This window comes from Crocodylus porosus, unplaced genomic scaffold (genome assembly GCF_001723895.1).
Source record: "Crocodylus porosus isolate Cpor-Errol unplaced genomic scaffold, CroPor_comp1, whole genome shotgun sequence".
Lineage (NCBI taxonomy): Eukaryota > Metazoa > Chordata > Crocodylia > Crocodylidae > Crocodylus > Crocodylus porosus.
In genome coordinates, this window is record NW_017728931.1 from 18,478,550 (window position 1) to 18,491,661 (window position 13,112).

General features: G+C 38.8%; 1 protein-coding gene across 4 annotated transcripts in view; it reads right to left on the bottom strand.

Annotated features, from left to right (window-relative positions):
• Positions 1 to 223: 223 nt before the first annotated feature.
• The window catches only part of NUP50 (nucleoporin 50), a 31,153-nt gene continuing 18,264 nt past the window's right edge, over positions 224 to 13,112 (bottom strand). For all 4 annotated transcript variants that reach the window (XM_019544305.1, XM_019544304.1, XM_019544306.1 and 1 more), the window contains 3 exons: positions 9,352 to 9,430; positions 6,934 to 7,052; positions 224 to 3,651 (listed from right to left, as the gene is read on the bottom strand). In XM_019544305.1, the coding sequence (XP_019399850.1) occupies positions 3,449 to 3,651; positions 6,934 to 7,052; positions 9,352 to 9,430 (401 nt within the window). In that variant the 3' untranslated portion in view covers positions 224 to 3,448. The remainder of the gene's footprint in view (positions 3,652 to 6,933; positions 7,053 to 9,351; positions 9,431 to 13,112) is intronic.

Below are 13,112 nucleotides of genomic sequence, written 5' to 3' on the forward strand. Positions count from 1 at the left end.
AGGTTAGGAAATTTAAAAAAAAATGGTTTTCATAATTTACATTTATGCATACACTTTACTTTTGAGGGAGATTTTTTTTATATAAAACACTCGTGCGTCAAAATGAGTAAAATCTTTTCTTCTCTCTCATTGGGGTTTTCCATACTACTTAGACAAATACATGCATGACTAGAGACCACAGTGCACCACTTTCTTCAATCACTCTTTGCCATAGTACAATAGAAAAACGAGTATTTGCTACAATGGGCATTGTAGGGTACAAAGTTTCCAGCATGTTTTTTTTGTACCCTTCACCCACACTGGTAAACATACAATCACATCTTAAAAAACAAGTTTTGCAACCACATGCATACATCATCATGTCATTAACCATTTTATTCAGTTTGCCCAACTTCAAAAAGCAAGCCAGTGTTCATGTGCAAAAATCCCAAATTTGCCTAATTTCAGAGGCAAATTAGTGAGGATAGTTGTGCAAAGGCCATGTGGAAAGTTTAATTTGCCTCCCTTAATAAATCATCATTCTGTTAATTGGTCCATATCTCAACTGCTGAAGAGCAGATTGTTACTACATTTACTTGCACTTTAGAAAGTAAACAAATACCAGGCAGATACACCTGTAACAGTCCAATACATAATTGCTCTTAAAGTCTGAGGTGCATAACAAGTCTGCTCATCACAAAAGGATAGTATTCCCTTTCAAATCCAGTGATTTGCAGCCTAAAGAACAACTTTTTTCACTGAGATTTATTTTTAATTAAGACATATTCTAACAACAAAAGCAAAATTATTTGAGCCCTTAGCCATTCAACCTGAGCCTGTAACAACTTACACAAGATTCTGATTCTCATTCACACAAAATTAACAAGCAAAACCATTAAGTTATTCAAATCCAGGTACCAGCAAAACTTCAAGGGGGCAGGAAAGATTTAAAAAAAAAAAACAAAACAAAACAAAACAAACAGGGAACTTGAGGGAACTAACCATACATACATTTAGTGCTAAGATACCTAACCAACTGCAGAAAAGGCACCAACTTACATTAAAATTGGTATAAGCTTCCTTCCAGTTGGACACATTAAATGCTTTTACACTTCAGAAGCTGCTTTTTAAAGCAAGCAAAGGGCAGGAGGCTTTGTCTGGTCCAGTGGTAAGGGAGGGAGGCTGACTGCAGCTCCTTTTAGAGTTCCCCCTCTGTCTGTGCTCTTCTACTTGAGCTGTAGGCAAATTGGAGGATATAACTTCTCTTGTCCTATGAGGCAGACTCCTCATTTTTAGAGAAGGAGCTATAATCCTCCCACACATGAAACCAGAATAAGTCAGGACGTTGTGTTAGATCAAGGGTTAACCTAGTTTGTGCGCTAGATCCAGCATGTGAAGAGTTTTTTGGCCTGCCAAGTATACTAGGATAGCAAATGTAAACATAGCCCCTAAACCAGGGGCCAACAGCCTGTGGCCTATAGGCTAGATCCAGCCTGCAGAGCTATTTAAAGCATCTTGCAGACATGTGCAGCTCCAGCAGCATTTGGTTTTGGTGGGGGAGAAGCAGCAGAAACTGGGTCTTAGTATCTGCCTTTGCACCTGACCTGGCCAGGGTCATCCTAGCCCACAGCCTAAAAAATTGTTAACCACCTGCCCTGAAGAAATGCACCATCTAGTGGCACAATACATTAACTGCTGCCTCGAGCTGGCTTTAGGACCAAGCTGTGTTGATTCAGCCCAGTGTTAGTGAAAGGTTGCCAACCCTTGTAGTAGACACTTTTCATAGCACAATGGACAAAATGGTGGTGGTGTTTGCCCTCCACTCCCATAGCAGGACACAGTTGGATAGTGCACAGGAGTATGGTTTAAACTGCCACAACCTGGCAAATGTTCAAAAGCTTACTGGGTTCCCCAATAAATCAGAAATGGAAGCAGACTTAGTGGCAAGGCATCCCATAAAACAGATTTTGGACTTGGGCTCCTAATATCTGGGACATCAAAGGAATAGAAAAAAGAAAAAAAATATTTTCCTCCCAGCCCTTTTAGAGTCGCAATGACCTGGGACTAGGTTTGAAATGATGCAAGATTGATGGCAGCAGCCATTCACAAACAGATGGAAATGAGTGAAGAAAAAAAGCCATAACTTGCACTACTAATCTTTTTAGGAACAGCATATCCTGCATCTATGCAGGAAATTAGACAAAATTATCTTTTTGATCCCTGCCAGCTCTGATTCTATTTAGATCCAATATTTCCCCACTGAAATTCGAATTAAAAAAATTCTAGCCTGTATAAGCCACATCCTTCACACCTTGCTCTTCCTGCAAGCCCAGGACAATTAGTGTCCCAAGAGCTATAAAATTACAACTAATCTCTACAGTACTTATCAATATTGGATATAAGCACATGGTGTATTGCTGCTATATTACATTTGGGAAGACTCAGCTATGTATTAGTGTTAAAACTCAAGTTTAACAGACAGGCTCCTGGCCACATTCAGAGACTTTTACAAGAAAGAAAAGTGTCAATGGATATCAAAATTCAGTTTGATAAAAGATGACATCCTAAAATCACCAAGACTTATCAAAAGACCAGGTACAGTCTGGGAAATTGAAATACAACTCCCCCAGAATGCATTGGAAACATGAACTGCAGAGTAGGTAAGCAAACCTAAAGAAAGAGAGACTATTCTTAATCTTTAAGATCCGTCAACAGGTAGTGCCAGTTGTGGTTTGAATGAACGCACTGTTCCAGTTTCCGGCTGACACTACTACACCCTAGCAAAGCACAACAAAACTGACAATTCTTCCCAGTAATGCTACAGTCAATGAACAGGAATAATGAGAGCAATCAAATCATTTTCTTCTAAGAATGAAAAATGAAGTCTCCAAATGCTAGGAACAGTTGTCCTTCCAAATTTAAGGACTGTAACCTACAGTAGCTTTGCTAGTCAGATATGATTTCAGTTAAGAGTTTGAAAGTTTAGACTTCTTACCAGAAAAGTTGACACCAATTTTACATTAAAAAAAATTCTATTCAGGCTAGAAATATAGTTTCATGAGTTTAATTAACCTCCTCCCTTTTCAAGAACAGGAGGTTACTGCATTGCACTGTAAAATCTATCTACAAGAAATGTCTGGTACCACACTTTTCCTGATTGTAGTCCATTCAGCAGTCACTTTTGCTCAGTGTTACAAAAAAACCACTCTAATTTAAGCATGTACATTTTGTTCAGATAAAGTTCATGCATTTAGGTATTTCAAAAGGGAGGGAGGACAGATTGACACGTGTTCTATTAAAATGTTTATTTAGCCATTTTAGCTTTCCCCACAAAACCTTCCAGAATTCCTATGATAGTTCTTAGAATGTCAGAGTAGAAAATTAAGTATTCTAACAAAGTTGAGGGAAAAAAAAAAAAGAACAGCAGCAGTTTGGCAAAAATTCTTCAGATCACTTGACCATAACACTTTTAAGCCTCCTTTTTCTCCAGTAAGATTTTGTGCAACTCATCTGCATCTTCACTTGTTTTCACTCTTATTAAGATAGTGATGGGGACAGTGGGGTTCTTCTCATCAATTGGTGGATTGGGAACACAGACAATAAGAACGTTGTTTTTTCCTGTTCTTGTGCATGGCATCTTGGGTGGAATCAAAACATTCAAGAGTATGTTGCCTGCATTTGTGGGGCAAAAAAACAAACAAAAAACCAACAACACTATTAGGTTAAAATAACAAGTTTTAAGAAAAAAAAAGTTAACATGATATTGGTAAACTTACAAAGCAGGGATTTTAGCTAAAATGTGGACTGAAGTAGTAATAATTTTTTCCACATTATTCCCCACACCTGTAGGAGACTGTGGCTGTGCTGCTCTGCTTTTCCAATAAAATTGTGAAGTATCAGCAAATTGTTATGATTAGAGAAATTTTGCAGAACAGCTCTGTGCAAAAAGTGGTAGAGGTACAGGTGCAATTCAGAAATACTGCTGGGGATAACTCCAATAGTGTAAAGCAGGGGTAGCCAACCTCTAGTATGTGGCACAAGTGGCATGGGCAGCATAGCAGCACATAGGACCAGAAGCAGAAAGCACAGCAAAAGATTAGACAGGGAGCACAGGGCAGGGAAAGGTAGAATAGATATATGCAAAAGCAGCATTAACCCAAAACATCTTCAATTTGAGTATGCATCTCTAAATAGCAGCACTGACCAACTAAAGGTATAGGCAAGTTGAGGCCTTGCACCTTTGTCTTTCTACCAGTAGATACTGGAATATGCTGCTTTACCCTTTAACAAAAGGGCCTATGCTAAATCCTTTTATGATTTGTGGCTGTAGGGAGCTATATGTAGTACTAGCAAATGACAGGATACCAAAATTAGAGGAAGTGGTAAAAGCAGCATGTTATAGTCAAGAGAGTCAGGTTATTTATCAGAGTAAATTATTTTGCAATTGAAGTGGGTAAAATGTCCCACATTTAAATTCCTGCTGAATAAGAATTACAAACTGAAATCCAAGCTCACAGACATAAATAAAATGATTTGAGATGTCAAGCATGGTCTTGTGAGCACCAAAGAATTAGCATTTTACTTTAGAATTGGATAAGCTGTTATAGAACATGATGCGTCTTTGTGATAAGATGGTTGATTCAGTAACTCACTAATGTATTCCCAGAGCGTGGTTTATAATATGCATAAGTGAATAATTTTTAAGGGTCATATTTACTGCTAGAGTATTTGTAAATAAAAACAGACAAACAGCAATACGTATGAACAGAGGACAATGTTTTCAAAAGCGTGGTAAATAATTCAGAACACAGCAGCAATATTTAAGGGCAATTCAATCTTCATCTTCCCTTTCAGATTAGTTTTTCAACACAATGAAATTTAGGACACTGTGAAGACTATTTTAAAAAGTGTGCATCATTTGGATTAGAGCACTTTGTGGGCAAACTTAGCAAGTGTCAATATAGGTGAAAAACTGAATTTGCAGTCATGCCAGAAAACTAATGCCAAAAAAAAAAAAAAAAAATCTGAAAAAGAGAAGAGACTTTCTAACGCATCTGCTCATGGGAAGCCATTTAAAAAAACAAAAACAAAAAGTTATATGAAAAAGCTGCATTACGTAACTATTTTGGAGATGGATCCTAAGGAACTGCAGGAAACTTCAAACACATTTGTTCAGAACTGCCAGGACAATTTTTTTCTAACATTCTGAAGTATGGACACACAAACACACCACAGCACCAATATAATAAAGTTTCAATCTAATGTGCACTACCTTCTATAAGAGCTAGGGGTTCACCAATAGAGATTTTTGGGGCTGATACCAGTGGCTGATTTTTAATGTGCCATATGTACTAATACAGATCCAATTGCCAACATGCAGCCAGGCAAGGGTGGGAAGCAAGACAAAGCAATGGCTTGTGCGGGGAGGCAGTGGTGGCTCCCGTGGCTGCATGCATCACAGGAGAGCAGGGGGGCTGTGCGCCCCTGGATCAGCATGCGGGGCAAAGGCGGTGCTAGGGTCTTCCCAGCAGGGGGCTGGGCTGGACTGGGCTGCACTTGGAGTGGGCAGTGGCAGCAGTGGGAGTAAGCTATGGCAGGAGTGGGACTGCAGCCACCCCAAAATTTGCTGTAATCCCCCCACCTCCACTCCCAGTACTACTGCCTGCCCTGAGCACAGCTCCAGCCTAGCCCCCACTGGCACTGCCCCCCGGTCCCAGCCCACAGCAGCATCTTACCCATGCCCCATGCACAGATTCAGGGACATGCCCCACCATGCCCTTTCAGGGTGTGTGCAGTGATGCGAGCTGCCACCCCCTCCCCATGCCCCCTGGATGAGTTGTAGCTCCATCCAGCTCCCTGCCTCAGCGATGCAGTACCTGCCCCCCCACCCATCCCTTCCCTGACAACAGACTTACCAGCTGGACCTGGCTGCTCTCCAGGCTGCCAGGATGTGCTCCTGGCTTCCTGCGTGCTGCGCTGCGGATGCACGCAGGCCTGGGGCATTTATCAGCCACATCAGCCCAAAAAGCTGATTGCTGATGCTGTCAATTTTCCTTAAAATCAGTGCACCTCTAATAAGAGTGAATGTTGCTTGTACAATCACCAAACCAACTCAATCTTCACATACTGTAAGTACTGAAGGCTGCAATGGAAGTGACCTTTAGTATAACATCCCATTGCTATACCCAAAGGAATAAATCCTTTATTCTGTCATTTATGGAAGCTAAATTCGCACACTACAATGTTTATGTGCATTACTGGCTCTTACATGAAGCATCTAATTTGTGTTTATTGCTCTAAATCAGTGGTTTTCAACTTGTGGGGGTCTGTCTAAAGGGTCCATGAAAGATAACTATGATTAATCAAAAGTATGCGAATACTCACTTATAATTCAAAGGGATCCACATCTCCATTCGAAGTATTTTATGGGTCCACAAATGAAAGATGCTTGAAAACTATTTATTTAAATCGTTTTAGACTAAGTATCATATTCTGTTTCAACATTGAATCTTTAGAATTTTCCAAAGCTAGCTACCCCTTCAATTCCTTTATCAGTTGACTACATTCACCTACCTTTAAGATGTAATCAAAAAAGTGCATAAACAGAAAGGCTTACCGGATGTAAGCTGACATTCAGAGTTTTGTAACCTTACATTTTGTCTGCAACAATATTTGGCATGTCTTCAAGGCTATATGCCAGATTTATACTAAAATAACCAGAAGCCTGGAGTGGAAAGCACTTGCCAAAATTCCACTGAATGCCATAATATACAGAACTGTTAAGATCACACATTAAAACTGCACTACTTGTCTTTGGTGTTTACAAACATGCAAGAAATACTATTAGTTCATGAGAGCTGCCAGTGACTGACAGCACAGGACCCATCACAAAAGTCACAATGCTCTTCAGTGAAGTTTAAATTGATGAGCCAGACTCAGAAGGAAATTACATACCTAAATTGGTATCTGCTCGCACTAACAGCTGAGTTTTCTCGTTTCCTGCAGGCTTCAAGTGCAGTGTTCCTATGCCCTTTTCTTTAAATTCATTATTTTTTTTGTAGAACAGTTTACACCTATGCAAAAGAGGTCACACACAATATTATTAGACATGTAAAAATATTTTAAGAACTTCCCCAAGTACACAATGCACTTCTCTATTTAAACCGTAAGCATTTAACATCCTACACTTTATAACAAACCCCCCTACATATCCTGTCTCCTAAATCTTCTCTCATAAAATACATTTAGGTTTTTATTTCAACTACCCATGCCTGACAACCCTAAACCGGGGGGGGGGGGGGGAACCATTTGTATCATTATTTCTGTGAAAATATTATTGATTAGGCTCCAAGGCCAACTTTGCAAAATTTCTGAAACAAACTGAAACCAAGCTATGGAAGTTGACTACCCACATTCTTTTCAACACTTAAACCACATATACAGTACACAATATTTACATGCAAGGACATCACACCTATAGTGCATAAGAAGGCAAGACAATTAAGTTAAGAAAAAGTATTCAAATGTAAATACGCAGTACATGAGAAAATACAGTACTGTATACCCCAGAACAGAATATGCACCTTGTCTTGGAAAGGCAGAATGAAGAGAAAAGATTTTTAAGAGTTATGGCTGCACAGAGCAGGAACAGAGCCTAATCTTCAGTTGACTCATTTCCCTTCCTTCCTAAATAAAGCTACAACCTAGCTGCTCCACAAGACTGGTCTCCTTGCATGGATTTATGATTCTGAAAAAGAGCTAAATAGTCTCCAAAGCTGTAAAAGAGAAGAGAGACCAGAAGCAGCTAACAGAAAGCAAAACTGCCCCTAAAAAAGGGCTAGTTTGATTAGAACATCAAGACTATAATTTTGACAGAGAGAGGTTAACACCTCTGGAGTGAAGCAGAATGAGCTATTAAGTCAACCCACTACCTTCACCATCTGAACAGTAATGCAACAGCTGCTACACTGGAGAAGGAATCAAAGTAGGGTGCTTCCATCCTTCACAGTAACTCAGCTTCCCTACTTAACACATGCGGGGGGGCACAGATTGGGAAGGAAGGAGGAGGTGCGCTAGTATGCAAGTAAATACGGTCATCCCAGCCATTCCATAGGAATGTGCTAGAAAACGGGGAGTCAGTCTCGCATGATAAAATCAAAACTTAAGAAGCAACATCAGAGCACTGTTCAAAAGAGGAGATTTGAGCTTGTTAAAATCAAAACCTCTTAACTTCCAAATTTTTACCTGCTAAGTTGAAAGTTATGCTGAAATAGATCAGGTATACTTTGAGCACCTTTCTTCAAAAATACTGAAAGATGGAAGCCCAATTTTGCAAAAGGTAAACAGATACATAACATCACCCACACACCATTTACTTTTACAGGACAATTCAGGTGTTTGAAACTGAGCTTGCACAGAAGGGGTGGAGGGTGGGAAGTCTTGCCATGAACAGCAATTACAGCTGTGTTGAGAAATACGCTTTTTCCTGTCTCAAATTGCAAGTACACATGTATTGAGGTGTTTTTTGTGGAATAAAAGCAGTTGTTCTGTGAAGTACTGTATCTTTCAAAGAGCAATTTCTCTAGAGAGTTATAGCACCATAGGTAATAGCTGTACAGTTGCACATAGTACACTAGGAGTCTCTTGGGTCCCCAGTATTCCAGTACCTTGCTCTCTACCACCTCCCTCCAATGGCCCCTCCCGACAGCTTGCTGCTGGATAGGTGGTCAGGACACCCAGCACTGCTGTCCCCTTGCAAATGGCTCAGCTGACCATGTAGCCGTCCCCTGCCTCTGGCATAAGCAGCAAGAAGTGTGGCTGCAGAGTGCACCTTTGAAGCAACTTTGTGCACTCCAACCAGGGAGCTGGAGTATACAGAGATCTTCTTTCTAATGCTGCAAATTTACTGGAAATTCTTAGGACGGCAACAGAATGCCTGTCTATACCCTTTGGAGCCTCAAATACTACAGTTGTGCTTTTAATGGTTTTAGTTTAAGAGCAGTATCATGTCAAAACAATACTGCTTCAATATTAACAATGAAAAGCTAAAGTTAAATGAAAAATATTTTACGCATTGCAAACTATTTCAATGAAACAGGAGTAAACACACTGGCTTAAACTGAAGCTGGTGCTCCTGGGCGAGATGTGCAAAATTGCAAAAGTAATCTTGCAGGAAAATCCCAAAAATCTGATGGAGAAGTATTGGTCTCCATTGTTCAATTTTGGCTTGTATAAGTTCAGTACCTCAAAGAAGGTGAGGTTGTTGAAAATAGAGCATAAACATCTGCAAATTTCTATTTAGATTTCTCAATTTAGGACAACACAGAAAATAAGCAACATGCTAAAATTAAACATTAAAAAGTGATCACTTACTTCTTAGAGTAGAAAGCATCATCTTCCTTTATTTCATTGACAACTACTTTGGGTGGCTCCTCCTCATCCTCATCTCCTCCTTAAATAAATATTTAACAGTCACAAACACCTCTCATGAAAGATCCATTTGAGTGCTCACTGTGTTTTATATATACACAGATATTTTTCCAAATTAGATTGACACAGTATTTGGTATTTTTCTAATGCTATTGTTATATTCCTTTGCATTAGAGCAATGGTTTTCAACCATTTTTCTTCACTTGCAGACCCCTGAAAAGTGTCAAATGAACCGTAAGTATGGGTATCCACACATTTTCGATTGATCATAGTCTTCTTCTGTGGACCCCTCAGACAGTCTGCGATCCCCAGGAGTCCACAGACCACAGGTTGAAAACCATTGCACAAGAGAATATTAGATGGAAAGTGTTAGAGATTGATATTTTTTTTACTCTTGAATAGAGCAAGAAAGAATCTCTCTCAAATAATTGATTGCTAAGGATACTGGATTAGCATTGTATAGGTTTGAACTATATACAGGCAGTCCTCAACTTGCAACATTTCGAGTTACATTTCACACTTGCAACATTTATAAACTGATAACTTGTTTCAACTTTATGATGTCAGTTACCACTTTATAACGCTTGATCTGATATGACACCATGCCAGCGAACAAGTTCGCTGCGTTGCTCATCTCCCTGGAGATCTTCTGTCCAAACTTATTTGGACACTTTCTTCAAGAAAGCAGACAAGACTCCAGAAAAACCTGCAGCCAACATTCCTGAGAAAACTCCAGCCAAGAGCCCTTCTTTGAGGTGACTTTGCTAGACTTCTTGAAGTCCTTCCAAGTCAATACGATTGCTATTTACAATATAAATACTTTAATGTAGCTATATCACTCATCTATAATTGATCGAGTACAAAATTCTGGGGTATTTTTGGTGAAAATAGGGTATCAGATCTTGGTTCAGCAACCAATCCCCCATTTATAACATTGTTTCTTATGAGAAAATTGGTTCCAAGTTATATTTCGACTTAAGGCATGGTTTCCAGGAACCAATTATGTCATAATTCCGAGGACTGCCTGGTCTATACATATATACACATACAATGAATATATATATAACTGTAAATCCAGAACAATACATGGCCTGTCAGAACTTTGGAGGCAGGAAGTTATTTGCCTAATATATATTCCAAGAATTGAATAGAAGAATACAAGAGAGTACATATGGTTAGGTAATTATGAGATGCCATGACAGAGAGAGTATTTTGTCTAGTGAACCTAGGCTATGGGTGGTGTAGTCCCAGGGTAGATAAAATTCAACTACTAAAAAAAAATTTTTTTTTAAACTGTATTATCTGGGTTTTTTTGGTTAAGATTTTTTAAAAAATAAACCTATATAAAGGTAATTCTAATTTAAGATATGTTGAACTTCAAAGATACCATCATGGAATAGGGATTTTTACTTCTAATTATATACTATTTAAGCCACTATATTCATGTAACCTTTTAAGAAAAACAGTTTTTATCAATAGGTCACAATAGGCTATATTAGGGGCCCAATCTTCAGAGGTTCCCCAGAGGCTCTTCTATAGGTTAGTAAAGATTACAGAAAACCACTTTACCCAACGGGATTCAGTGCTCAATCTAAAAGATCCCATTAAACATCTCTGAGATGCTTAGTTTCAATTTTCAAACTGTAGATTTGTCTCTCTAGAGAGAGAACATCCTTGTTAACAGTAGTACATGGAGACAACAGACCTGATTATCTACCCACTTCAGTAGTACATGGAGACAACAGACCTGATTATCTACCCTATTGTCTCTCTGCAAGTTTGTCACAGAGTCAAGCCCTTATACCTCTCTCTAAAAGTGCAAAGTTTCAAGAGGTTAAATCAGGAGTGGGCAAAATGTGGCCCAGGGGCCAGATATAGCCTACCAGGCCATTCTATCTGGCCCCCGGGGCGCCTAAAAAATTTATAAAATTAATATGAATCTGCTCTGAGCTACCTGTCATGCAGCCCTCGATGACTTGCCAAAACTCAGTAAGTGGTCCTCTGCCCAAAATAATTGCCCACCCCTGGGTTAAATAAATGAAGTTATAACCTAGCTGACTTCCTGCCCCTGGGGCAGGGGGCTGGACTTGATGATCTTTGAGGTCCCTTCCAACCCTACCATCTATGAATCTACAAGTCTATGAACAGAGGATTGCTGGGGGTGGAGTAGATCTGAGCAAGGAGGAAGAGTCTGGAGATGAATGCAAGGAGACAGGGACAGTAGAAACGAAGTGAAACATTGAGCAGAAGATTCCAGAAGTCTTGAGGGCTAAGTTTCTGAGTATAGTCTCTCCACTGATTTGAGATCTAGTGTGGGAATGGTATGGTAGAAAGGAAAATTTATCATGACAGCAGGCTTGCCAGGCTGGAAAAGAGACCCTGTTTGGGAATATTTTAATCAAGTTTCTCTACCTGTGAGTAAAGCAGGCACACGTGCAAAATGCACACAGTGCAACAAAGAAATGCAAGGCCTAGTTGCCTAATCAGAAGGAATACTTTTTTTAATGCCTGTAATTTAACTCTGTTGCTCCTTCTCAGGAGAGAACCAGCTGGATCAAGCACCACCTCCAGCTCATTTTCTTGTTAATATTCTCAATACTCGGTACCAGGGTCAATCCTTAACTGCTGAAGAGGAGTTGGCTAACATGGGCATCCATCAATCACCCCTCCATAATACCAACTATAATAAATTTCAGGGCTACAGGTGAACCATTCAAGAAATATAACGTTTGCTGTTGAGGGTTTAAAGAAAGTCACACCAGTGAATCAGTAGAAGTCACTTAAGACCTAGCTCTACCAGAGAAAATTGAAGTGATAATCCAGCTTTTAACAGCAATAGCTTCTTCTGTAGGTATAGAAAAAATATTTTCTTCCTTTGGACTAATTCATTCTAAATTAAGAAATTGCTTGGGAACTGAAAACACAGGAAAGCTTGTCTTTCTTATCTAGTCTATAAACAAACAGGAAGAGTAAGGTAAAGACTGAGTTTGCTGCATAACCCAGTACTTCAAATTTATTTCAGCCAGGTCAACATAAGAAACTTACTTACATTTTGAACAAAAATTATTTCACATTTATAACTAAAATAGTAAAAAATATCCAAAATACATATTTATGTTTCGTTAAAATAATTATACATGTTTGCTGTTAAATAAAAAATATTCAGAAAACATATGCTTGTTGTTTTAGTTAAAAAAAAAATAAAAAGTCTAAATGTCTGTTGTTTCTAGTGATAGTTATTTTCTTCCTAGTACAGCATGGCCAAAATATCCCCCAAATATCCATGATTAATCTAGGGAATTAGAGATAGTTCACCTCCCAATGACTTCACAAGTATCTACTCTAATTAGTTTTGGTAAATAAAATAAGAAAATCATAATTCAGTTTTCTGATGTAGCTGCAAAATTAATTTGAAAAAATATCAAAATAAATCACTGCTTTAAAATGTATAGTGTGTACCTTCTAAAAATGAAACCTACATCTATCTCCAAGTTTTGAATAATATGTATTAAAGGTATATCAAACAAGAATGCACTTTTTGTAGAAAACGATTAAGTCAAGGTTTCCAGACCAGCAATTTAAATCTATTTGATTTAAATCAAATCCGCCCTATCTAGTCCCCCAGCTACCTATAAGTAACTGTTTAAAAAGTTAGCCCATGGAAAATAAACAATAATTTGTTCTCAGTGGGTGAGCAACAAAAC